General features: G+C 40.2%; 1 protein-coding gene across 1 annotated transcript; it reads left to right on the forward strand.

Annotated features, from left to right (window-relative positions):
* Positions 1 to 938: 938 nt before the first annotated feature.
* rorb (RAR-related orphan receptor B) lies at positions 939 to 25371 on the forward strand. The gene is made up of 10 exons (XM_047382455.1): positions 939 to 1279; positions 16846 to 16931; positions 17045 to 17186; positions 17286 to 17717; positions 18173 to 18294; positions 18478 to 18610; positions 19433 to 19540; positions 19640 to 19750; positions 20385 to 20497; positions 20652 to 25371. The coding sequence occupies exons 1-10, from the start codon at positions 1273 to 1275 to the stop codon at positions 20814 to 20816; spliced, it is 1419 nt and encodes a 472-aa protein (XP_047238411.1). The 5' UTR covers positions 939 to 1272; the 3' UTR covers positions 20817 to 25371.
* Position 25372: the final 1 nt, after the last annotated feature.

Below are 25372 nucleotides of genomic sequence, written 5' to 3' on the forward strand. Positions count from 1 at the left end.
ATGAATTCTGCCAGTTTGCCTTTTCCCCATAATGCATCCTGGTCCCACGTGGTCCATGTTAGCGAGGTGTATCTTGAGGCCCACATAATGTGAAAGGAAAGTGATTCATCAAACCAGGATGACAATTTGCACTGCTCTGTGGTCCAGTTATGATACTCACCTTACCATTGCTGGTTCTGGATGGAATCAATATGGGCACCCTGACTGGTCTATGGTTATTTGGCCCTTCCTCTGTAATTTGAGGTACATCGGCTTATCTAGTGGATCAGGGCAGATGGGGAAACCTTTAATCTCCTCATACATCCGTAGGTCTCTATGCTACCCATGACCCTGTCACTGGTTTACCCCAGGTCCATCCTACAGACAACCTTTGATATACTGACCACTGAAGACCAGAAACATACAAGAGCTGCAGTTTTGGAGATAATCTGACTCAGTCATCCATTTGTTTGCTTCTAACACGTCAACTTTGCATAGAAAATGCTCATATGTATCCCAGATACATGAAGAAAAGATAATCAGCTATTGACTTCACCTGTCAGTGGTAATAATGTTATGCCTTATCTGTGTACACCGCACAGTGAAGCTGAAATTCTGATTTGGTCTCCCTCCCCAAGGTTAATGGTGCACCCCATCAAACCGCTGCTTGGAAAACTGTCTGGATCTGGCCCTGCACCCTAATTGCACAATCCTGAGTGGATGTAGAAACTTTACTGTTCTCAGACTGTGGATAGTGTAGCGTGTGTGTGTGTATGTGTGTGTGTGTGTGTGTGTGTGTGTGTGTGTGTGTGTGTGTGTGTGTGGTAAAGCACCGGGCTGCGGGCAGATTGCAAGGAGAGAGTGGGAGGAGCGGAAAGTCCTCTAGTCCAATCCGGGCCGCCGGGTAAAGCCTCTCCTCTGCGCTCTCCCCTCCCTCGGCCCGCAGAAAACAGTGAAACCCTCCCATTGAGGTGAGAGCGCAGATGTCACGAGAAAAGCGGCCACACGACCAGAGCACACCGAACGACCTCAGCCCGCCTCCCTGCGCCCCGGTCTGGGATGCTTTTTTAGCGCAGACACGCTTGCACTCAGGGCAGCAGCAGCCAGTGGACGCTGACGCAGATCATCCACGCTCTTTTTGTCGTCGCTGTTATTTTTAACCAAGGATTTTTGCCACCCCGCACCCAGCACAGCACTGCAGCCCCCCCCTGATTTTAAGTGTTTATTTTTGTTTCTTCATGACTGCAGCTTTGGGAAGCGAGCCTCAGCACCAGCTCCAGCAGCGCCAACACGATGCGAGGTAAGACCGTCATCTCCGTGGACATACACGCACACACACCGAGCGACACGCTTTATTTCTGAATTGACTGGGGAAGAAAACTCTCTTTTATTTGTCACTTGTATCTTACACCTGCCAGAGCTTCCTTGCAATGTAAAAAATAACTTTATTTCCATGCGTGTTTATTCTGGAATGCAAATCGACCCCTAAATCCACTTGGATTTGTGATTACAAATTAAAAGTGGCAGGATTTGCACGTAAAGTACCGCCGGACCCAGTCGGGTTATATGCAGAAGGAGGAATTTATTGTAATGGGTCGGTTTTCGGGTGATCAACTTTATTGAACTGTACTGGGGATTATAGGAAACTTTTCAGGCGCTCCACTAACCCATTTCCCCCCAACGCTGTATGCGCACCGCGCCGTGGATGTTCAACTCCAATATCAAGGTCGTCCTGTGTGCACACTCGTGGTCTACACGCACAAATTCACGCCCTGTGTTTAACGCAGAGATAACACACTTACCCACGGGTTAACACAGTCTGTAAGCAATTCCTTGCAAGGAAATCAGATTTAAATCAGAATAGGCTTTTTTTTTTTTTCGTTTCTCTGAACATTTTTATCCAGTTTATCATTTCAAGTTTAACAAGATCGCATCAGTATTAAACTTTTTTGGAGATTACTTGTTATTTTTCGCTTTGTGCAGTTAATTCTTATGCAAAGTTGTCATTTGTCAAATTACAAATGGCAAAGGCAAATTATTTCTGAAAACATCTCTAAATACTTGGATGTCTGAGCATGGAATTTATTCAGATGATATTTATCCACCTGCAAACTGTCTAAACTTCTCATAAAACTGACTCATAATATACTGTAATGATTTATGTGCCTTTAAAAAACGACTGTAGCCATTGGAGGGAAAACCACACAGACTTTGAACTTTGTTGCAACATTTTAGTTACATTATTATACAGGTGTGTGTGCAATTGGCAAAAATGTCATTGCATATTTATAAGTAAAAACTAACCAGTCTGGTAGCAATATTCTTATTATAACTTTGGATATTAATAGAGATGTACCAATCTGGTATTTCCTTAATCAATGCCAATTCTCTTTGCAGTCTGACCGGCCGGTTCCATTTTATTTTTCTTATTTCTGTAACACAAAAAGAGGAAAGAATGTGGTTCAGTTTCTTTGATAGAGATAGTAGAAACCATCTAACAAAATAAAGGAATTTCAAGGTTTTCCCCATTTATGCATCGAAGCAGGTGTGCCTAATCTTTATCTGATTTTTATTCAACTCAGAAAAGTGCATCAAAGTACCTGCTGTTGGTGTTTATAGAATAAAAATAGTGAGTTCTTGGGTTTTATGCATTTAATTGAAATGAAGCCTCCTCTATAATTTTCAGATTTTTAACCATTTGATCTGCTGACCACTGATAGGAGCCAATCGATTTAAAATTGTCAGATTTCTGGATGACTGATTGGTACATTTGTAGATAATTATGATAAAAAAAATTAACCAAACATATTTTCAAAGTGCTTGTAAATTTTGAAATGTTATTCTGGTATTTAATTAAAATAGCTGCTCAAGCATGCAAATAAAAATTTCCCTATACATCCTGATGTCTTCTAAAGATACAATTCCTTCAGGCCGTCAAGCCTTGAACCGGGTAAACCATGAGATGCCCCCCCAACTCTCACCGCCTCTCTCTGTAATCCCATGGCAAGCTCCTCTCTTATCCACCTTGTATTTTGTACACATTCTAATGGGTCTTGCGTCCACTCTCGTGCGCAGAGGCTTTTTGGGATGGGGGGGCAGGCATACCGAAAGCTCCTGCTTTCACTTTATAGCCATGCTAGGCAGAAGAGGCCCCTGAAGCATCTCTCTCTCCCCTCTTTCAACATGGCCCCTCCCTCCAACCTCTCTCTCTCTCTTTCCTCTCCATCTTCCTCTCTCCCTCTGCACGCCCCAAAGGGTTTTGTCAGATAGAATTAAATCAGTGTGGGTTGTGCGGCCCCTGCTCCCAACCTGTGTCTGCGTGTGTGTCTGAGTGGGTGTATGTGTGTAATTGGAGTCTGGGCTGCCCTTACACAGAAATTTGTTCACAACCAAGGTTATGAAAAATAGAGGCCTCTCATGAGCTGTGGTAATTAACATTTAACAAAAGCTACAACTCCTGAAGCCCCCGACTGAAGATGATGTCACCACATCGCCTGGCTTGGAGCAGCCGGGAAAAATAACTGACACAATACCATCGGGAAAGGCAATCAGCATGTTTGTTCCTTTAAGAAGGGTCAGCATTGGGTACACTGGGTAATTGTGTTTGTATGTTGATTTGCAACATGATAGTGATGTTATTAGAAACGCTTTTAACAATGCCAAATAATTTTAAGTGTTTAATAAAAGCAAAACCATTGCATTTATTATTAATTATCATACTATAACTAAGTGCAATTACAAATGTTCAAAACTCCCAAAAAAGTTTCTGTCTGACCCTAACTTGAGTCCATTAACCCCACTTCTGTCTTGTCCCAGCAAATCTTTCAAAAGGTTCAACTTAATTTGTGCTCAGGGCCTAAAGAGAGATTTTAGCTAAGGTTAAGGAGTTGATGATTTGCTTACATTCAGGGTACTGCAAAACATGAATCAACTATGTGCACATGCATTCTGCATATCAATAGTTTATTACTGTCTGAGAGAGGCTTACATTAGCACCTAATATCTCGTTACTCTCTGGGATTGCTTTAGTTTTTGTCTATGAGAACTTTTCAGCACTTTAGATGCTTTGGGGTCAAGCGAGTTTAGTCACAGTCATAGCAACAGGTAAGGGAGGGCGGGGGTGGAGGAGGGTGTTGATGGGTACCGTCATTTAATTTTCATGAGTGATTCCTGTAAATCACAGTCTCCGCTACACTTTGCCTGTTTTTAGAAACTGGGAGACTGAAATTTTCATCTGGAACTTGTGTATCACAGAGAGCACCAAAAAACACACTCAGGAACAAAAAAAGCTGCTGCACTACGCATGACGGCCTCATGCCAATAGAATTAGTCCCATCCTGCTTCGCTTTGGAGGCTTGTGCGAGCATCGATTTGTACAGCTCCAAAGCGTCCGGCTGATCAATTTTTAGTCAAAGCCAACAGAGACAGTCTGTCTAGATACGTCCTTGATACATGAAACCTGGATGGCTTTTGATTATGTTTAATGTTAAAAATTCAAATTTAAGGCAATAAAGAACAGTTCTCTGCATGTGTAATGATTGCTTTAATTAATTGGTATAAGAGATAGCCACCCAACCACAAGCTTTAGTTTTGTATTTATTACCAACTAACACACTCTGAGCAAATGTTAGTAGAACAAAATATAGAAAATGTTTGACACATTGTTACCTTGTGTCGAAACAATGAGAAACTGTTGTTGAAAAGTGAAAGGTGAAAACAATTCTATATAATGACGTCTGCTAACGTCTAAACGTGGCTGTAGGATGGTTGGGCTGATAAAATGCTTAGCCTAATCTGACTTTGTGTTTAGGCTCAATATGTATGGTATCTATGGCCTACAAAAGTCAGATTTACGACAAATGTTTCTCTGCTAAATAAAAACAAGGACCGACAGCATTAATAGCAATATAAAAAGCTTTCCATAGAAGTCCAGTGTTTGGAGGAAATACTCCTTACTGTGCATGAGAAGTTCAAACTGCTTACAGTTTAGTGTGCTTTATTAATTAGTAGAGATGCAACAGTCAAGAATTTCTGGCTGATACCATATTTTTTGTTATCTTTGAAGTCTTTTTTGTTTTCATTTGAAGGACTGTAAAACATAAAAAAATGTGCAGCAGTTTGTTTGGTAAAGAAAGTGGCTTTCAATCCAAATGGAAATCAGGGAATTGCAATCATTCCCATTTATAAGTTGAAGCATATGTCCCTAACCATTATCTCATGTTATATAAACTAAAACAAAACTGCATCAGAATTAAACAATGATGGTTGATGCATTTCTAAAATGCAAACTGGGATTTCTTAGTTTTGATGTATTTAATGAATAGGAGAAAAATCTGATTTTTCAGCATTTGCGCTGCCATTAATTGGCCAATTCTGATCTCTGGTTGATTTATTGGTGCATCTCTAATTAAACAGTTATCTGTGTGTCTGCTAACAGCTACAAATAATTACGAATGAACTGAAACATTTCGTAGTTGCTATTAAGACAGCTCTCTTAAAGACACAATGCAGAATCAGTTTGGAAACTGGTTAGCGGTATGTTATTTTAAGCAAATTGTTGTTTTCCACTGTTGCCATCAAGTCAGTTGTTGCACACAATAGTGGGCACCTGGCCTGAGCAGCTCTGGCTGGCAGCGTTACATCGCTGTGTTTGTGGTCGGCTCTCAGGCCGAGGATTGTTGTTTCTGTTGTTTATTGTTTTTTTGTGCTGACTAATGGCCCAGTGTTATGTAAGAAGAGAGGAGAGATTACCCCGAGCCCATGCAGGCTACACTGTTAAGCCTTCAACTCAGCCCTACTGACTGACTGAGGTACAACCAGAGAGCTGCTCTAACACACACTCAGGAGTCACTCTTCGCTGTCTCCACACCTGACTCCAGATATCAACTCTCAAGTCCCTGTCTAGCACGTCTTCCTGACCTTTTCTGAGACGTCGGCAGAAAACTTGCCGCCTGTGTGGCCTAGATGTGAATTCCACTGAGTTGCTATCATGGTCCGTGTTTGTTTAACATGGGCTTAGCATGCACCCCGTGTTGGATTTATCACTCTGTGGCAGTCTAGTGGGTCTACAAGTGATTGTTTTTTTGCGTTTTTTTGCTTCAGTCAATTTTCTCCTCTTTGTTAAATCTTAATACACACAAAGCACATGCTATATAACACACATTGCTTTGCGCCTCTGCTTTATCTTCGCCTGGAGGGATACCAGCCTGAACTGCTCCTTGACTAAAAATCTGTCTTTTAGTCACCGAGTCCTCTGACAGCTCCTTCTGTTTATGTCAGTTCCACTCATCAATAAAGGCAGCGTCTCTCAGAGGGCACAGTAATATTCAATATTCACATTTTTCCCTGATTTAGATTGAAATAAAACTGAGAAGGGGTGGGGGCTGATAATGCTTAGTGAGCACGGAGACAAAGTAAAGATGAAGAGCAAGACAAACATTGGTCCAAGGTCACAGAGCAAGGTCAAATAAACTTCAACACTTAACTGCTTTCATTCAAAGTCGATATTTTACTGTAATTAAAAACATCACTTTACTCATAATAAGGAATCTGAATGGGAATCCCTAAGCCTTATAAGCTGTAAATGAAAACAGTCTGAGAGAAAGCAAAGAAAGGAGAATGTGAGGAAGTGAATGAGTGAGATAAGAAAAGAGGGTGAGTACAAGAGAGACTTAGGAGTTATATAATGATACAACTGTGGTCATGTGCATACGTCTGCTTGTGCAAGAACCTGTGCCTCATGCAGAACAACAAGGGAGGGTGCCCTAAAGGCCCAATTTGTGTTTATCTACGTGCACGGCAGGACACTCTGTGCGCAGAGACACAGACAGACAGAAGCAAACATTCACGTCCTCGGATTGCACTTCCACACTGCAGCCTCCCTGTGCAATGAATAACGCGAGTGCCTGCAATAGCTGCATCCAAAGTCCATGCTTGCAAACCACCTATTAGACTTTAGCTAACCCTGAAAGCAGATTAGTCTATATACTGAGGGAGCGACGGTGTGTTTAACACTCCAGCCTTTGTATTTCTACTTAATTTGGTGCCAAAACACAATTATGCATCCTTTTCTTTGCTTCTGCATAGGTCAGTTTTATCATTCTCCAAAAGGTTTTTGTCCTCAAGATAAGGACCAAAAAACAATATTTTTTCCACCAACAATAGCACCATAGTGACTTTAAAGGAATAAAATGATAGATGAAGTTTGACTTCACAAATTATCTCTAAAAGTAGCCACAGTAAATCCTCTGTTAAGGTGTTCTATGATTGCAAGTGAATAACACGCACCGTCTACAATAAGCCTATTATATGATTTAGCCTACAGTTGGCATCTTTTCTTAATGGCGAAGATTAAAACTGTTTCAGTGCTGGTAATCTCATTGAGGGGACTCTTTTTTTGGTCTACCTTCCTTTCTCTCCCCTTTCCGGGCTGCAACTCTTAAATCTGTGCTTGTGTGTGCGAGAGAGACTGTTGACATTAGGTCTGCCGTCATTCACAAAGAGAATGTAATTAGGAAACATAGACTACTGCTGCCTTTGCTGCTCTCTAGGCTCAGATTTAATGTTCACAAGACGTTCTGTTAAATCCTCCCTCTGGAGGCAGGGAGCAGGTGAAGAGAGGAACAGGCCGGGTCGAGTCAGACTGAGCCGAGCCGAGCCGTTTGATAATCTTTGTGATCAATTTGCCTCTGTGAGAGATGCCCCTGGGGGCCACTTTGGGGAGAACCTTGTTAGACTGAGTTAAATTGTTGCCTGAGGCGAGCTATTAGCGGCCATCCCTGGGAGAGGACGCGCACACACTCGGCCGCAGATGTGTGCGCTCACACACTACTCGCTTTAACCGTCACAATGAAACACACATGAATTAAAGTCTATTAAAAACAACCATAAAGCTAAATAAAAATCTTTCATATCTATATTTACTCTAAAGAAGATCCTGTTTGTGCTTTTTCTGTTCATTAAAGGTGTTATGAGAATGCCTATAAACAAAAATTTAAAGAAATGCACCATTTGATCACTTGCAATACTAAAAAAACAGATTTTTTTGCCTCTATTTATTACATGCATGAAAACCAAGAACTTCCACCAGTTTCACTCTATAAACCAACACTCCCTTTTATGCACATTTTCTCAGTTTAATAAAAGTCAGAAATGATTCAAATGATATGCTTCAATGCATAAATGGGGATAACCTTTTAATTCCTTGTATTTTCTGTTAGATTCAAAACTGCTACATTCACCAAGGAACCCAGGGCATATTTTTTGTGGTTTATATGTTAGAGTCCTGTAAGGAATGTAACACATAAAATCCGCATTTGCAGGACAGTACTTAAAGAAAACCACAAACTATTATAGACTGGAAAAAACTGGATCGGTGTGTCTATGAAAAATTAGCCACTCCTAATAAATTGGCGTATTAATCTGTAATTAAAGGAGAAAAAAGACCCTGAAGCACAACAAAAATACTCTCAAAGGCAAGAGAGATGCTTTCAGACATAGGTTGCGGGAACTTAACTCTGCACACAGATGCAAACGGAAAAAAATGTCAGAAAAATTTAAACTTAAAGAAGCACAATTTAACACAATGTAGACAAAATAATAGTAATACTTAGTTTAAGGAAACTTTTTTCCTTTTAAAATAAGAGGAATTTTGGTGTTAAATGGCAGAATGTGTGAAAGCCTGATAGGATGATTCAGTTTAACAAATAAAAACCCTTACTAAGTGCTGAACTTTTATTTCTTCTTCCAAGTTTCGCCTTTCTGTACTCTACATAAAAGCCTTTCAAGAACACAAATGCATACACACATCATGCAGCCAGATTTTAAAAGAAAGTGGCCAGTTTTCATTTTATTCTGTTAGCTGTTCCCACTATGTGCAGCTGTCTTTATTAATACTTTAAAGTCCATTCAATATGATTTATGCCAATGTTCGTGTCTCCTGGATGTGTTTGAGTGATCGCTGGCTCTACCAAGGAAAAAGGAAAATTCCCCTTTCTCTAGTAAGGCCTGAATTTTTGTCACCCCTCCCTGTTTTTTTTATTTTTCTCTGTATGCTGGAACAACCACTTTTCCACTCCCTTCCCCCTCAAAGACCCACACACTCACACTGTCATCTGCAATTAAGCTCAACAGGAACACCATAGTAAGAGGGGCGCAAGGTTGAGGGAGAACAGCCATCAACAACAGATTATTTTTGACACTTTCTCAATCAGTGTGTTTTTCTCTATTCTGTATTCAACCAATCAGAGCATGAATAGTGTTTTAATTGCTTAATGTGCACACATGCCTGTTGAAGTGAAGGTAACTGAAAAGAAACTGTGTAATATAGGATGCAGGAAAGCTTGCAGCCATCTGCGTGCGTTTCGGTACTGCCATGAGTCTATGTGCGTTCTTTCAGCAGACCTCAGTATACGGTAATGACCAGATGCAGGCCTTTCACACTTGCAGTTGCTCCTTCCACTCTGATGCACTTACTTGGTCCTTAAGGAAAGGTCAGGGGCCATCAGGGTCCTACAGGTCACCTAGGAGGTTGGAGTGTGAGACTGTGTGTTTGCGTACAGTGGCCTTGAGAGGCAAATCTGAGTCGGCAGATGGGCAGACTGTGTGTATACATGCATGCATGCATGTGGGAGTGTTTGCCAAAGCAGGGGTTGAGTTAACCCTGTGGATTTTTTCCCACGCCTCTGTCTTCTCTTATCTGTGCAAGGACACATGCTGCACTGGGACGGAGAAGGTGTGTATGTGTGTGTGTTAGAGTTTAGATGGGGGAGGGCAAGTTTGAGAAACACACTGTAAAGTCTGCTGCTTTTTTGTTTGAAAGTGGCTTGCAGTGATGAATGCATTTGAGCATGTCTGAAAGTGTACTTCAGTCTGGCTGTACATGTCTCTGTGAGTGTGTGTGTGTGTGTGTGTGTGTGTGTGTGTGTGTGTGTGTGCGTGCGTGTGTGTGTGTGTGTGTGTGTGTGCGTGCGTGCGTGCGTGCATGTGAATCGATGCACTGGATGACAGCCAGTGGCCCCCTTCTGTTCCCTCTCCATGGCGTCCAATCACACAGTGGCACAATATTCTCAGTGCAAACTACAGCTGATCCCAGACCTGATATCTGAGCAATTACCCAGAGTGCTTTGGGGCTGCATGGCAAGCTGGACAAGCTCATGCCCTCTGACATACAGCGTTGGTGTGTCTGTGTGTGTGTTTGTGCGCGCGCGTCTGTGTGTGTGTGCGTGCGTTTGTGTGTGCGTGTCTGTGTGTTGGGGGGTTAAGAGTGACTAAAGTGTACCCACGTATGAGGAGGAGTAGAGGGGGGTGAAGTTGACGGATTACGTTAGTACATGTATGTTCATATAGCAACAGTGTGACTGTCAAAATTATAAGATGGATGAAGACTCGGTTGTGGACAATCATTAAAATTTAGTGGGTTAGTTGGAGGGTCTAATCATTAGGATTAGTATCATAACTTATTGGACATCAGATTGTACATTGAAAGGATGTGTGAACTTGTAGGAAAAAAAGAAGGTTTAGGACAGTATGTTGGCACTGTGTTACCAATGAGTACAGGCCATGGTCTAAACAACTCTGGGTCAACTGACCCCCTTTGTCAGTATGTACCTACACATTGTAGTTAATCTCTTCCGTCAGACATATCACACCCATAAACAAATTGTTGCATACCCATGTACTTGAACTATTGTGTCAGTTTATGTTTGCACCATATTCCGTGGAATAGCAGCCACAGGGGAGATAACCCAGCCAGGTCATTGGTCATTTCGTACCAGGTACGAAACGACCAAAACTACAATATGAAATGGCAAAGGACCAAAATGCCTAGCACGTGATTCTTAACTCATCTCAGGTCAGTAATTTAAAAAATGTCAAAAAACAACTAGACTAGTTGTGTTCATTACTTATTCATCCACCAACTGGGTTTTCAGTTAAATTCAAATAGTTAGATATTTGCTATTATTATTTAAGGATTAAACATGTTTTTCGTGTCTTCAAGCAGTCCAAATAAATCACAATTTTCTGTTGAGTAAATTGGGTGCTGCACATTTTTTCTCTTTTCTATGTTGGACCTTTGCGTCATTACATATGATATGACGCCACCTCCCACAGGATATTTCATGCTGACAATCAGTTCTTACTCACTGTAATAACTAATGTTTTAAAGTAACTTTCTGAACTCTACTTGTTGCTTACTGTAAGAAAATGTGGTTTTATGTAGTTTTGGTCATTTTGTGACCAACATTTTGGGGCAAAAAAGCCGAAATTACAAAATGGTGAAGAGGCTACATAACCAACAACTGGACAGAACTTTAGCAGTCCAAATAAATCCCCAGTTTTCTATTGCCTTAACAAGGTGCTGGTCATTTTGTCCTTTCCTCATTTCGTGCATATGAACATTTGGCATAAAACAAACAAAACTCTCAATTCTTCTCTGCTTTGTAATTTTACAAATTTCAAAGAAATTGCAAAGAAATGTAGTTTTATGACTCCAGTTAATATTATCTACCAGCAGGATGTTGCTCAGGGTTGTTTCAGTTTGTTAAGGGGTCAAAATCTGACATTTAAGCATTTAAGCATTTTTATGACGGTAAAGAAACTGATATGCAATTGTTTTAGAATATGGGCATGAAGTGGCAGTCAGAGAGGAGAAAATGGAGACATGGGTACTAGAGGGTGTAAAAATTGGCAAAGCAGTAAATAACATAAATAACAAACAGAAGGAGACAAACCTGACATTTCATAAATCAGATTTGCTGAAATGTAGCAGAAGAATGTGTCTTAAACATGTGTAATCCTAGCCAAAACATAAGTGACACTGTAGGTTGGCATCTCTGGCACAGAAGTGGATTTTCAGTATGAATAAAAATAATTGAAATGTTTCTCGTGTTATTTATGTCTTTATGGTAAGCTGAGAGTTCACCACTCCCTGTAGTAAGTTCTCAATGTTTCAGACAGGCAGCAAAGGAAAATAAGAGTAAAACAGCACACAGCAGACCAAACGCCGTTGCAGTTTTTCATTGATTTTAATAGGACAGTATGATGTGGAAACATAACAGGACACACATGGGAGATAACCCAAGTAAGAGCTGTTGTAAGCTATTCCCAGCAGTGTGCATTAACCCCACTCGGCAATCGCGTCACCAGAACTTTTCTCCATGTTTTTCATCATCTACTGCGAGACAGAGGGTAGAGAAAGAGCTTGTTTCTCTCTCTAAGCTCGGTGAGATGACTGGAACAAGGTTTTCCCTGAGAGATGGAAATAGATCATAAAACAGAGAAACTGAAATGATTTCCCAGTCACACAGCCACTTATAGCGAGGCGGAACACTCAGACACAAGTAAAGTCAAACAGACTCAAGTGAAGGGGATGATCGCATAATTCAACGGCATATAGGCATCTTAGATCAGTGCCGCAGCTGTTCGAATTTAACAAGGGGGTGGTGGGGGGTAAAATACCGATCCTCTCATTTTCCCCAAAGATATCTAGTTAGCTGGGAAGCAGCTATACATGTTTTTTAATGAAGAGGAGATACCACCCACATTCATCCATCAAATCAACCCCCGAGACTACAGTGGGAGTTGTGTTTGTATTTCTGAAGAGGCTGACACTGGCAGAAGTCACTTTATCAGAAAGTGATTTAAACTGTTCTATATACTGCGACACTAAAACACAAACCTCTACTGCGCACCCTGGTATTGTTGCGGCATGACATTGTGTTTTTCTCTGGGTATATTTCTGCTGTATATCCCTGCAGGCACAATGCATGAAAGATGCATGTCCAGCCTGGCCCTTTGGCAAACACTCACACATGGAGAGCAAACATTTATAGCAACATCTAGTGGCCCTTCACTGCTGTTGCATTGTCCAAATAAATAAGGACACTGTCCTTTTAAGTCTCCTGCTTGTTCTAAGAGTCCGACAACGCAGCGTGTGTGAACACTTGTATGCTTCAGAGTAAAGAATGGCAAAGACATTAGTGCAAGGCGGCTGCTTTTTGGTGTGAACTGATGTAGATAATTAGGACTCTATTTAGGGAAAGGGGCAGCCTTGGAAATACACAGGAGATCCTCACTTCATTAAAAATCAATTATCACAACACACGTGCCAGCTCAATACAACCCTCATGGCCACAGTGTGCTACACGCACACACATGCATATGCAAATATGTGCATGTGTGCAACTCTCTCATTAATATCTTTGTCGTCTTTGTAGCCAAATTCACCTCTAGTAGGTTCTGTCTCAATTGTTTGACGCACCTGATCCTCCTCTTACCTAAGATATCGCCAGCACTGCAGTCCTTCTCTTACATAATAACCTCAGGATAAAGCTCACTCTCCTACTGGGTAAGGATGCTGTCAGTCACTCCACTCTGACTGGGTCGGCTTAGGTCAGAAAGAAGTCCCCTCCCACCCCTCATAAATAACATGTAGCTTGAGGACAAACAAAAATGTGTAGCTTCTTCCGCTCATGTTTTCTTTGCAACGGGATGTCTGTCAAGAAAGGCACGTGAAGTATCTGCATTAGATTTCTTTCAGTTCTGTTTTCTACGGCTGCCTTGAACCTCCAGGTTTGCTTCTGTAATGTAAAATCATGTCTCACGTAACAAAGCATTATCAGTGGCTCGCCTTTAAGCCTAACAAATAAAAATGCCTTGATTCTGTCACATGTATAAAACACTGGTGAAGTTCAAACTGTGTTGATGTACAAGTGGGAGTCTTTTCATAAAGCATTTACAAAGCCTCCGCTGCTGAGATAGAGCAGACAAACGATCACTGATGACATATCGCGGTGGCTCCACACACAGATGACATCACTTCCTTTAAATGTGTGACGGCTTAGCACATCATTGCTTTGACATCTAGACGAGTGCGGCAAGTGGGCGGTCACCCTGGCAACAGCAATGCTGTCATAACTGTCTCTATGTATCCCACCTGACAGTCGCCACTGGCTATAAGCATATAACACACACATACACTCTCACACATGCTCCACAAAGCTACCCTCCCACATATGCAAACAAATACAGATTGTCAAACACACACATGCACAGAAACATGCATTACTATTTCCAGAGTCTTTTTAGAAGTTAAACGCTTGCTCAAAAACGTCTCCATAACACATTCTTGCACATGCACATGCCCACACGCCCATGCTCTTTCGGGCCTTGTTATGTGATACAAAGAGGAGTATAATTTGCCAAAATATGGTGAAGATGTGATTTAAACGACAAAGATCTGCTGGAAAAATGTGAAGAGCTTGCTTTGACAATCATCATTAATTATGTATGAAATTGCATGAACATCACACACCTGTAGGTGTGGGCTAAACACAAACTGCTTAAACTCAGAGACCTTCGCTCAGCTGCAGATATTAACCAACAACGTTGCGCCAAAGAATAAAAAATAACTAGAGAATTAATACAGAGTGAGATAATAATAACAAAGGATGAAGATAACATACAGAAAACTATTTACTTCATTATAGTCATGGACTGACTACTGGTATCAAGGTAAAACAAAGTTGAAAAAAGTTAGTTTCCAATTCACAGCTTATTTCCTTCATACCACTTATATTTTAAAGCCCCTCAATGAGAAGCCAGACAGGATTAGCATATCGCTGCCCCTCCCCCATTTGTTGCTGCACATCGGTATTCAGCTGGCTGAAAGAAGGCTTCTTGCTTACCAGTAAGACAAATTAGGTTGTTTGGAAATATTACTGGATGTGAAAAATATCAGTGGTCATGGGGTGGAAGCTAAAGGAGCGATTATCTAGTGTTGATTATTTATTGTTGCTTTGGTTTATGTTTAAAAATCAAAATAATAAATAAATGGTTATTAGAACTATATGATATATGTAATCTAAATATTATATTTGTAGTACTAAAAACTATTGTTACTTCTCTGTTTAAAATAAATGCAAATAGATCATGTTAATACATTTTATTTCAAACTTTAAAAATGTTTGTGTTTTTAAATGAAGGTTATCAGAAATAAAGGCAATATCTTGCTTATGCTCATGTCATTACTGTCCAGTCTGCTGCTCACGTTTGGGCTGTTGACATCATCCGTATCTCAGGTGGAACTGACCTGTTTTGCAGCCTATTAATTGTGCAAATCACGTTCATTGACAGTTCTGTTTAGACTCTGTGTGCTGTCCAAGTCCAGTGCTCCGCTCTGACCCAGTTTACCGCTGGATGGCCGAGAACTGGTGGAAATGGGTCACATCATGGGCCACAAAAAAACTCAAGAGCATTATTTAATGTAGGTACAAAAAAATCTTAGTTTTAATAATAAATAAGGCAACTACTATTTTGATATTTAATATGCAACCTAAATGTGTCGAGCTGGGCACGATAAAACTGCAGATGTAGACCAGATCTTGGCTAACCAGATTTGGGCTTATATAGTTCCCCACACATTATTCAAATTTCTTATTACAATTTATATAAAAACAGATATTTTTTTCTCTTTTACTATTAGAAACAAACCTATTGGATGAATGAAAATAACTGAAAAAAACTCTTAAAATGACAAAAGCAGGTTATTTTATCCAGTACTTGGAAAATATACATATTTGATCTGAATTTCCCAATAACCCAGCATACCAACGAACTGAAACAAAGAAAATAAAAAATCTGCTTTTGTTTCTCATTTTATTTTCCCATATTACTGAATGTACTACTTGTCATTAGAGTTTATAGATAGCAGTGATTGGCTGTACCTGCTCAGTTGCTAGACAGACAGAAATGACTCCATTGATCCTCATCAGTCATCATCCAATTATGTATACTGCAGACTCATTCTACCACAGACGCTCACATATACACACCAATACTCAATGTGTGTTGTGTGTTTAAATACACACACACACAATGCAATGGAAAGTGTTGTATGTGCATCAATGAGTGAGCAGTTAGCCAAAACAAATGCATGCACAGACACATGGGCTGACCTCATCTGTTTGTAAACCTTTCAGGAAATTCTTAAATTCATGCAGGAATTTCCCACAGGTAGGACTGTACAAGGAGATTAACACGTGAACGGCTGTTTCAGCTGAGGGTAAGGCAGCACTCAGCAGAGGAGGGAACCAGCTTGTAAGGAAATAATTTAGGATTAGTTAGACTGTCTAATCTCTTTATAGAGTCTGTGCCATCTCAGCAGCATACCTGCCTACCTCCACATCCACGTACATCCATCATTTCATGGGGAACGGTGGTGCGCTCTTTTCATGTATTATGGATGGCATGCTCACAGGAAGCCACATTAGGTGTTTCTCTGAGCTGAAGTAGTTTCTGTGCATATTCTGTGCCTTTACTTGGGAGTGTACATGGAGCTGCCTCTTCACAGTAAGTAAGATGACGTAGCTGATGAGTGCATCTGCAGAATAACAATAAAAGTTGTGAGAGAGAACAGAAAAGATGAACATGAAAAGAAAGTGTTGTGCTTCAGTGATGTAACCAGTTTTCTCATTATGTTACACGCCTTTTAACCTGCAGGGGTCTCTTTGTACTTCAGTCCACCCACATAGAATCCACACAGAGTCTGGTCATGTACTGGTGTGTGTGTGCGTTTAGTGTGCACGTATGCAGCCCTAAGCACCCCAGTTAGCAGAAAACTCCTGCAAAGACATAATAAATGTCCATATGTCACAGTGCCCTTGTGAATTTGAAGTCACACAAATAGTATCCAGGGACGTGTTGTGAGCTCAATCAGGTACACCTGGAAACTGTAAATGACACCACCAGCTGGGTTGCTGGACTGCTGACTGAACAAGGTGGAGTTCAGGGGAGCAAAAGTCTGTGTTAAGTCCAGAATGTAATTTTTAATGGAAATCTTTTCTGTCACTTTTGTTTTCTTCACAGCCCAAATCGAAGTTATACCATGCAAAATCTGTGGAGACAAATCATCAGGTATCCACTATGGAGTCATTACATGTGAAGGCTGTAAGGTGAGATCTAATATCTTAAGGGGTCAAGACATTTTACACTAAATTATAGAGCGTATGTGCTCTACAGGTAGCTGAGTGTTTATATTTTTTTGTTTTTGGTGACTTGTAACCAGGGTTTCTTCAGACGAAGTCAGCAAAACAATGCCTCCTACTCCTGCCCCCGCCAGAGGAACTGCCTCATCGACAGAACGAACCGCAACCGCTGCCAACACTGCCGACTGCAGAAATGTCTCGCTCTAGGAATGTCCAGAGATGGTGAGACCCTGTTTATCTCCATAAATATATTTGGTGGCATTCCTTTACTTTTATTTGTAGTATTTTTGCAACCCTAACTTTTACTTTCTGCCCCTACAGCGGTTAAATTTGGTCGCATGTCCAAGAAGCAGCGCGATAGCCTGTACGCAGAGGTCCAGAAGCACCAGGCGCGACTGCAGGAGCAGCGGCAGCAGCAAACTGGAGAAGCTGAAGCCCTGGCGCGTGTTTACTCATCCAGCCTAACCAATGGACTGTCCACCCTCAATCATGAAATAGGGGGCACCTACGCCAATGGACACGTCATAGAGCTACCCAAAGGTGGCCACGTCAACGGTGGTGGAGTCCCCGGAGGCTACTATGGGATGGATTCTACCCAGCCATCTCCTGACCAGTCAGGTTTGGACATGTCAGGCATGAAGCACATTAAGCAGGAGCCCGTTTACGACTTGACGCCTGTGCCAAACCTATTCAGTTATGGAGGCTACCAGGACAGCCAGTTTGGAACACATAATGTCAGCATGGGAGAGCTTGGTAAGGAACAAATTTAAACTACAAGGGTTGCAGATACAGTATAAATGGTTTTATTCATCAAAAAACTTTAGGGACTTTTCTCGTAGGAAATCAATCGTTACCTACAAAGTAAGTACGGAAGAAAGTGTGAGTCAGTGTTCTAATCTGAAAGCACAACAGGAGATCAGGCCGGCTTATGTGGCTAGCTGAAAATGTGTCGTATTAGTGTGTGAATACCTCCGCAGATAGCACATATTTAGTCAAAAGGAAGCACTTTACAGCAAATCAAAGAAGTTTTGAATTATGCACTAGAATTACAGCTCTTTAAATACTTTGAGTCTCTTTCTTTAAATGTCCAAACTCCAGCTGCAGAATTACATGCAAGAAGCTCCTGCATCACGTTACTGTAAACAAAAATATTTAAATACACAAGTGTGGTGTATGGAAAACATTAAATGACTTATCCTCTCTTTCAGACCGTATCGCTCAGAATATCATCAAGTCGCACTTGGAAACATGTCAGTACACGACAGAGGAGCTACAGCAGCTAGCCTGGCAGACCCACTCCTACGAAGAGGTCAAGATGTACCAGAGCAAGGTGAGCTTTCAGGTCATGTCAGCAGTCTCACACATGGGATAGCACATCTGCAATGTTAGCAGTTCTATTCTAAAGACAGAGAAGAACAAAAACAGACAAGAACATGTTGAAATAAATTTGGTATGAATGAAACTACTTCAAAATAAAGCACACATACCTAAACTGGGGTTTGGGTGCTTGCAGCCCAGGGACGTGCTGTGGCAGCAATGTGCCATCCAGATAACCCACGCCATCCAGTATGTGGTGGAGTTTGCCAAGCGCATCTCAGGGTTCATGGAGCTGTGCCAGAATGACCAGATCCTCCTTCTCAAGTCAGGTGAGATGAAGGTCTAGCTGTTGCTAGGTTGACTAAATGTCTGTTTTTTTTTTATCACACGTCAAACGTTTTTGCTCATCTGAATTTTGTGGCTAATTTACATAGAAAGACTTCAATGTAGACGCAGTTATTTTGTTTTCATAAGACAGCATTTAGTCAGAGCCATTTGGACCTTAAAGATTTATTTATTTATCCCATATAAGTAAAGGGAAAGTCCACAAGGATAATGAGTAAACTATAAATCACACAGAAATACAAGAAAGCACAAAATGAAATCAAATTTCATCTAGTGATATTGGGATAATATCAATGTTTGGAAAATGGAAATTTATCTAATTAATTTATAGCTGAAAAATTGAGAGAAGGATGGTAAATATGAAAATATATAAATATTTGTTCTGTACTGGTGGGTGGAAACACATTTTTATCTAAAGTGTTGAACATTTAAACATTTTCTGGATTTTATCTGAGAAAACATTTTCCCAGTTTTTATTTTTGCAAATGTACATAGCTGAATATTCTATATTTAAACATGTTTACATGTTTTAGGGGATGTTCTATATGGAACTGTTCCAGTATATAAAAGATTTGATATACGGGCATACTTATATGTAAATATGTTTTATATACCTGTTCATATATTCAATTTATGCTAAATTAATTTATATGCATACATAACATTTCAGTGAGGGTATTTTTATTGAGAAAAGTTAACATCACCATGAGTTTGGCCAATCCCATTAAACAGACTATTTCCCTGTGCAATTCAGAAAACAATCTCTATTACTATCATGTTTTGTAATGTCTGAATAATTCTTTCAGGTTGTTTGGAGGTGGTTTTGGTGCGAATGTGTAGAGCCTTCAATCCTCTTAACAACACTGTGCTCTTTGAGGGGAAGTACGGAGGCATGCAGATGTTCAAATCTCTAGGTACCACGTTTATATTTATGCATTGTTTTTTTTAAATGACAAAGCAGAATGAGTGTAATAATATACCTGTTTGTCTGCTCTTCTCTATGTGTCTTAAAGGTTGTGACGAGTTAGTTAGTGCAGTGTTCGACTTTGCCAAGAGTTTGTGTTCACTGCAGCTAACAGAGGAGGAGATTGCTCTTTTCTCAGCAGCTGTACTCATTTCCACAGGTTAGTGTTCATCCACAGCTTTTACAATAAGGCATGACTTGAGCTAATTCACAAAAAAGCAAAACAACATTTTTACTCTGTTGATACCGGTGTGTAGGCATGGGCCAGTATCGACGTAAATCAAGGTTTTAGAAAAGTTACAGTTTTAAAAACTGTAAAGATTTTCCATCATACTACTCCTACAGTATGATTAAACGTCCTTTTAAAGAGACATCAGAGAAAATGTTGAAATGACCGGCTTTGTTTGCCTTTCCTCTCCACCCTCTGTTGCGGATCACTGCCAGTCAGCTGGCTGAAAGAAGGCTACTACACTTTATCCTCACTTAAACAAAGGACAAATTCTGCTGAAATATTTATGTTGATGGGAAACAAAGACAGTCATTGCATTCAAACTAACAGAATGTCACCAGTAATTCCTATTAAGGTAACAGCGTTCTAAAATGGCTGTGATATTTATACTATATTATTATAAACTCTAAACAGCCCATGCTTACTTGTCTGCAATGGTGATGTTTACGGTTAGAAAAATTTATGTTTATTCAGTTCTGCCTTTGTGGAGAGTGGCAAACCAACTCTGTAAGTGTGCATCAATTCTATATCTTCTGCACTGAATGAATCAATCATCTCTTCGCAGATCGGCCATGGCTGATGGAGCCTCGAAAAGTCCAGAAGCTCCAAGAGAAGATATACTTTGCTCTGCAGCACATTATGCAGAAGAATCACATGGATGAAGATGCACTAGCCAAGGTGGGCTGAAAAATGTATAATATATAATTTGTACAACAGTAGTCAATTTGAACCCAGACAATAGCTCCTCTGGCATCAGAACAGTTGGAGTAATGTAAAAACACAAGAAGATTCTTAATTCCCGTGACCTTGATTATTTCTTTTTGTTTGGCAGCTGATCAGCCGGATCCCAACATTATCGGCCCTGTGTACACTCCACACCGAGGAGCTCCAGGCATTCCAGCAACTCCACCCAGAAACAGTGAACATCCTCTTCCCTCCTCTCTACAAGGAACTGTTTAACCCAGACCCAAATTCTGCCATGGCCATGCCTAAGTGACTGCCTGCAGTCCAAATGCAATGAACAGCTGCAAAAAGAGGACCAAGAAATGATGTCAGCTGTCGTTTGACAAGACTCTCGCAGCCATGTCGACCGCGTCATTCTGGTAACCACAAATTTTTGAGCTGCGCCAGGCTCGTTTCAGGCTGGTGGGTGAGGATTCATCTACTAGACTTAAGAGTTACCGCCAACAATGAGAGGAATGTCCTGCACTTATCCCATCTTGTTCACCGATACAGTCTGAAGAATGTATATACAAGTGAACCGTGCGCCAAGCCACAACTTCAGAGGGGCATCCAGGTGTCTCCTGAAATTAACTGACCAGAAATGTACAGACTTTTAAGACAACTAGAAACAATTTGAAGCTGTCAATCATTTTTTTAAAAGGTGGGTAAGTTAAATTGATTTATTCTTGAAAGAAAAAAGCTTTTTGTTGTTTTTTTCCCCCAATGAAGACATTGTGAATTGGGAGAAGCTGGATGCGGGAGGGAACCGTGGATTTAGAGAAGCTATTGTAGATATTCTTCTAGTTGAGAGCGGATTCCAGTATTATTTCTTGTTCTGTTAAAATAAGTTAGTCCTAATTTAAATATACAGCAGCCCAAAGTGGCTGATGATACTTTGTCTATGTGTTCTTATTTTATTTGGTAGATTGTTGTGTACAGAATTTGTAAAGTTGAGACTCGTAAATGAAAACTGGGCAAAAACTGGGAGCCAATTTTGGGTTTGTTGATATGCAGAAGCCTTGTCTGGATTTTATTCATATGTATAGAAGGTGTTACCGCCCTTCTGATCAAAATTTATTGAAATGTAAAGAGAGGATATGAAGGATTTAAACAGAAAATAATGGCTACTACTTTTCAAGGTGAAGATATATACATAAATGTTCTATTTTGCAAGGAAAAGAATCTGGCAGAATTTGCCGTCCTATCAGTTGTTTATTTCTAGCTGCAATAATTATGTCCAATACTAGCTAGATTGCTGTGGAACAATCAACCACAATGAACCAATCAGAAACCAGGACCTCACATTGAAGCCCACTGAGCCTCTTAACTTAATCTGCTCTTAAACACGCATAAATATCAGGACTTTCTCAGTAGCTTTTGGGAGAGAGTCAGAGATGTGTCACACATGTACTGATGATCCTTAAAAATGTGAAAAGAATCCACACAGACTTGAATTAAAAACACTTTTCAATCACTGAAATCTATATGGGTGTTGTATGCCCTCACCGTCCAATTTGCACAATCCAGCCCATGGATATCAGTTCACCTGTGCTGTGAATATGAAGGACCCTTTTTTCTGTAGAAAGCAATAACTTCCACACAGCATATCTGGTCTCCTTTCCCACCCTGCCCCACCTTTCTCTCAGCTGTTCAAAACAGGGTAGAAGCTCTAACTGAGGATGCACTATATTCTTTGCTCTTAATCACTGATTATGTCTCAAAATCATCTTGACAGATGATAGACATTCCCCTGCTAACTCTGATGCGTTTTCAGTGTGGCACAATCTCATCATGAAAATATAAGCAAATGCAGCCGCCAATGATTTCTCCACCAGACGTAGCTGAGCTTTAACTTTGGCCATCTATGTAGAAAGTTGTATTAGACAATCACTTTTTTCCACTGAGTCATTCCAATAACTGTTAGCACTTAAGCACTATACTTTTTTATTATTTAGTGTTTGGACACTGTGTAAAATCACACTGGGTTTGAGTTAGCCTTTTTCCCATCAGAGCATATTGATGTTTTTTGTCTTCTGAAAAGCCATTCCTACATGTTTTAGGGGACCACATCAACTGCTCACATCACTTTAAGCAAAGAAAAAAAACAGTATGTATGACACCTCAGCAACATCAAAATGAGCTAAATGAGGCAGCCTTTACATCAGGAGTCTTCCCAAAGTCAGGGTTGCACATTATCATGTTTGGAGTCTTAAGATCAAAAATCGTACCATGTTTATAGTAAAAATACAACAGATAAAAAAGGCTAAATTAACCGACCAGTAACGATTCCCCTACTCAACTTATAGTCCATTTTTTGCTACTTTGTGGGTTGAAAAATGAAAACTTTGGCTCTATCCACCTGATGCTACATTTAATGCCTGTCTCCTCTATATATGTCGGACAAAATAACAATATAGCTCAACTTTTATTATTTTACCTCATCTTTAGATTCCATGATTAGCAGGCTGTGATCTACTGTTATGAAGCACTCTCAATGGATCTTAGGGTTTCTCCTGCTTGAAAATGTTTTTTTGCACAGTTCCCAGATCCTTCATCGGATAAAACCAGGGACACAGTCAAACTTTCAATCCATCCATTAGCATGAGTAACACCAGAAATCATTGCATTGTTATCCTTCTGTGCATTTGTTTCCAGTGTAGTGGGAAAAAATGGTGAAACGTGTGTCAATCAACATCAGTGTTTTTCAGCATTAATGTTATTCCTTTAAAGCACAGCAGCTTTCCTTGAACCCCCACGATGACACACCAGATCAGAGGACAGTCACTCTAGAAGACAATCACTTGCTCGTAAAGATTCGATGCACTACACAGCATCTCTCAGGGAGCAGCTCTTTTTCTCACTTTGCATTAAAAGAGGGTTTAATATTTTTGAAAATTTACTGAAAAAAATAACTTTAAAAATAATTACTTTTTAGGATTTTAAAAAATTCTGCCCAGACAAGGCTTTGATAGACTTATGTCTATATATGTATGTTTGTATGTATGTGTGTAGAGGATGAGTTCACTGTCAGTATCTTTGTAGAGACCAAGAGTTTATGAGCAATTTTTACACCATAAATGAAAAAAAAAGTAAAAACATGTGACTGTGCTCGTTATTATTGTAAGCTCTTGTTTATGGGTCTCAGGACAGTGAGTGAAGTCCACTGGAGGGACATCAATTCTGGGACAGTGAATTAGACCTCTAAAAATTGAGCTTTTGTGTGAGTTTTTTTTGTTGTTTTGTTTTCCCTCATTAGACTGTGAATCAAAGGGGTGGAACGGGGATTTATGAGGTGGGGTGGGAGGGATGGTGATGTGCTGGCAGGAACAAGTGGTAACCAACACTGTAAGTAAGGTACTGTAGCAATAAGAACTGGAGGCATTTACTACTGTCATGTTTGCATTGTAAGATTATTTTTATGTTATTTCTATTTACTATTATTATTGTTCTTATTATGACTACTATTCTTCTATTACTATTAGCCTATTGTTGTTCTGTTCTATTTGCATGGCGTTTCATTGCAATGAAATATTTGGGGCTTATTTGTGTTTCCTCTAATGATGATGTGAGGGAGACGTTTGAAATGGTGGGTTACGGGTTTAGGGCAGAGTTCACATCACTTTAGTCAGTTCAAAACAAATTTTTTCACAAGCTGAATTAGCTTTTCTTTTTAAATAAAATTTCTAATTTATATGGGAGCAATTTGAAATTTGTCATTGGAAATTAAGTGTTTTTCCTACCCTCTGAATGTGTGGATTTCAACAAATCAGTTAGAACGACCTTTTCTAAACCGGCCTTTTGGAAAACCTTCACTCGCTGTGGGGGGACAACGTGGGATGGGGTTAGGGGTTATCTATTCTGAATGTTATGGAGTAGCCTGTTCAGCATGAGGGGGGCTGAACACATGCGCCTTTTACTGCTCCATCAACACAGAATGACATCACTGAGCACACAACAGCAGCCGCTGCAAGCGGCACAGACATTTTATTACAGCTGATTTAAAAACCACATTTCATACAACCCACTCCAAACCTCCTTCTCTCTTTTATGAAGAAAACATGTGTGAGCTTGTGTGCGTGCGCGAGAGAAACTGAAGCGAGTGCGACAATGTTTGCTCTACCAATGCTTTGTGAACTTTCTTGATGCATTATAATGTCTGTGCAATTGGAGTAGATTTAAAATTGTTAATTTATTTTTCAGAATGTTTTTGTGTCCCAGCAAGAGCAAATAAAACAAAAATGTAGCAATCTGTGTCTGGAAGCTAAAAGGTATCCGGGCTGCAGAACCTCTTTTACACAGGACTAACAAAAGATAAAAAAATGTAAAAAATACAATTAAAACATTTTTTTGGTTTTCAAAGTGCCATAGTTAGCGAGGAGAGAAAGGATTGGCAGTATGGGGCATAGATGCTTTACTATGCGGGTTTACATGAGAAACCAACAAAAAAAATAGGAGGAAACTCAAAGGAAAATGTGTATTTGATTACACAGATGAACTGTTTTTACATTTTATGCTTTTCTTTTCACTTGTTGGGGACTCTGCTGGACTCTGAACATCGGGCTCCACTGTTAGAGCCTCCATTTGAACTTGAGAAAAAGAGTGCATTTGCATGCATATATTATTTAAAGGGAGTCCCACACACCCAGAAGTGAAGGACCAGACTGGGGAGAGGTTCAGAGCTTTGCAGAGACCTCAGTGAGTCCTCCTTTGAGATGTACATACAATGTGAAGGTCTGAAGTGATTTTTGTTAAATTCTATATTTTATCGCTTTTGTAGACATTTTGTTGTGGGAAGAAAAAAAATAAATAAAAGAAATTTTATGGGTGCAT

The sequence above is a fragment of the Girardinichthys multiradiatus genome, chromosome 12 (assembly GCF_021462225.1).
Source record: "Girardinichthys multiradiatus isolate DD_20200921_A chromosome 12, DD_fGirMul_XY1, whole genome shotgun sequence".
NCBI classification, from domain to species: Eukaryota; Metazoa; Chordata; class Actinopteri; order Cyprinodontiformes; family Goodeidae; genus Girardinichthys; species Girardinichthys multiradiatus.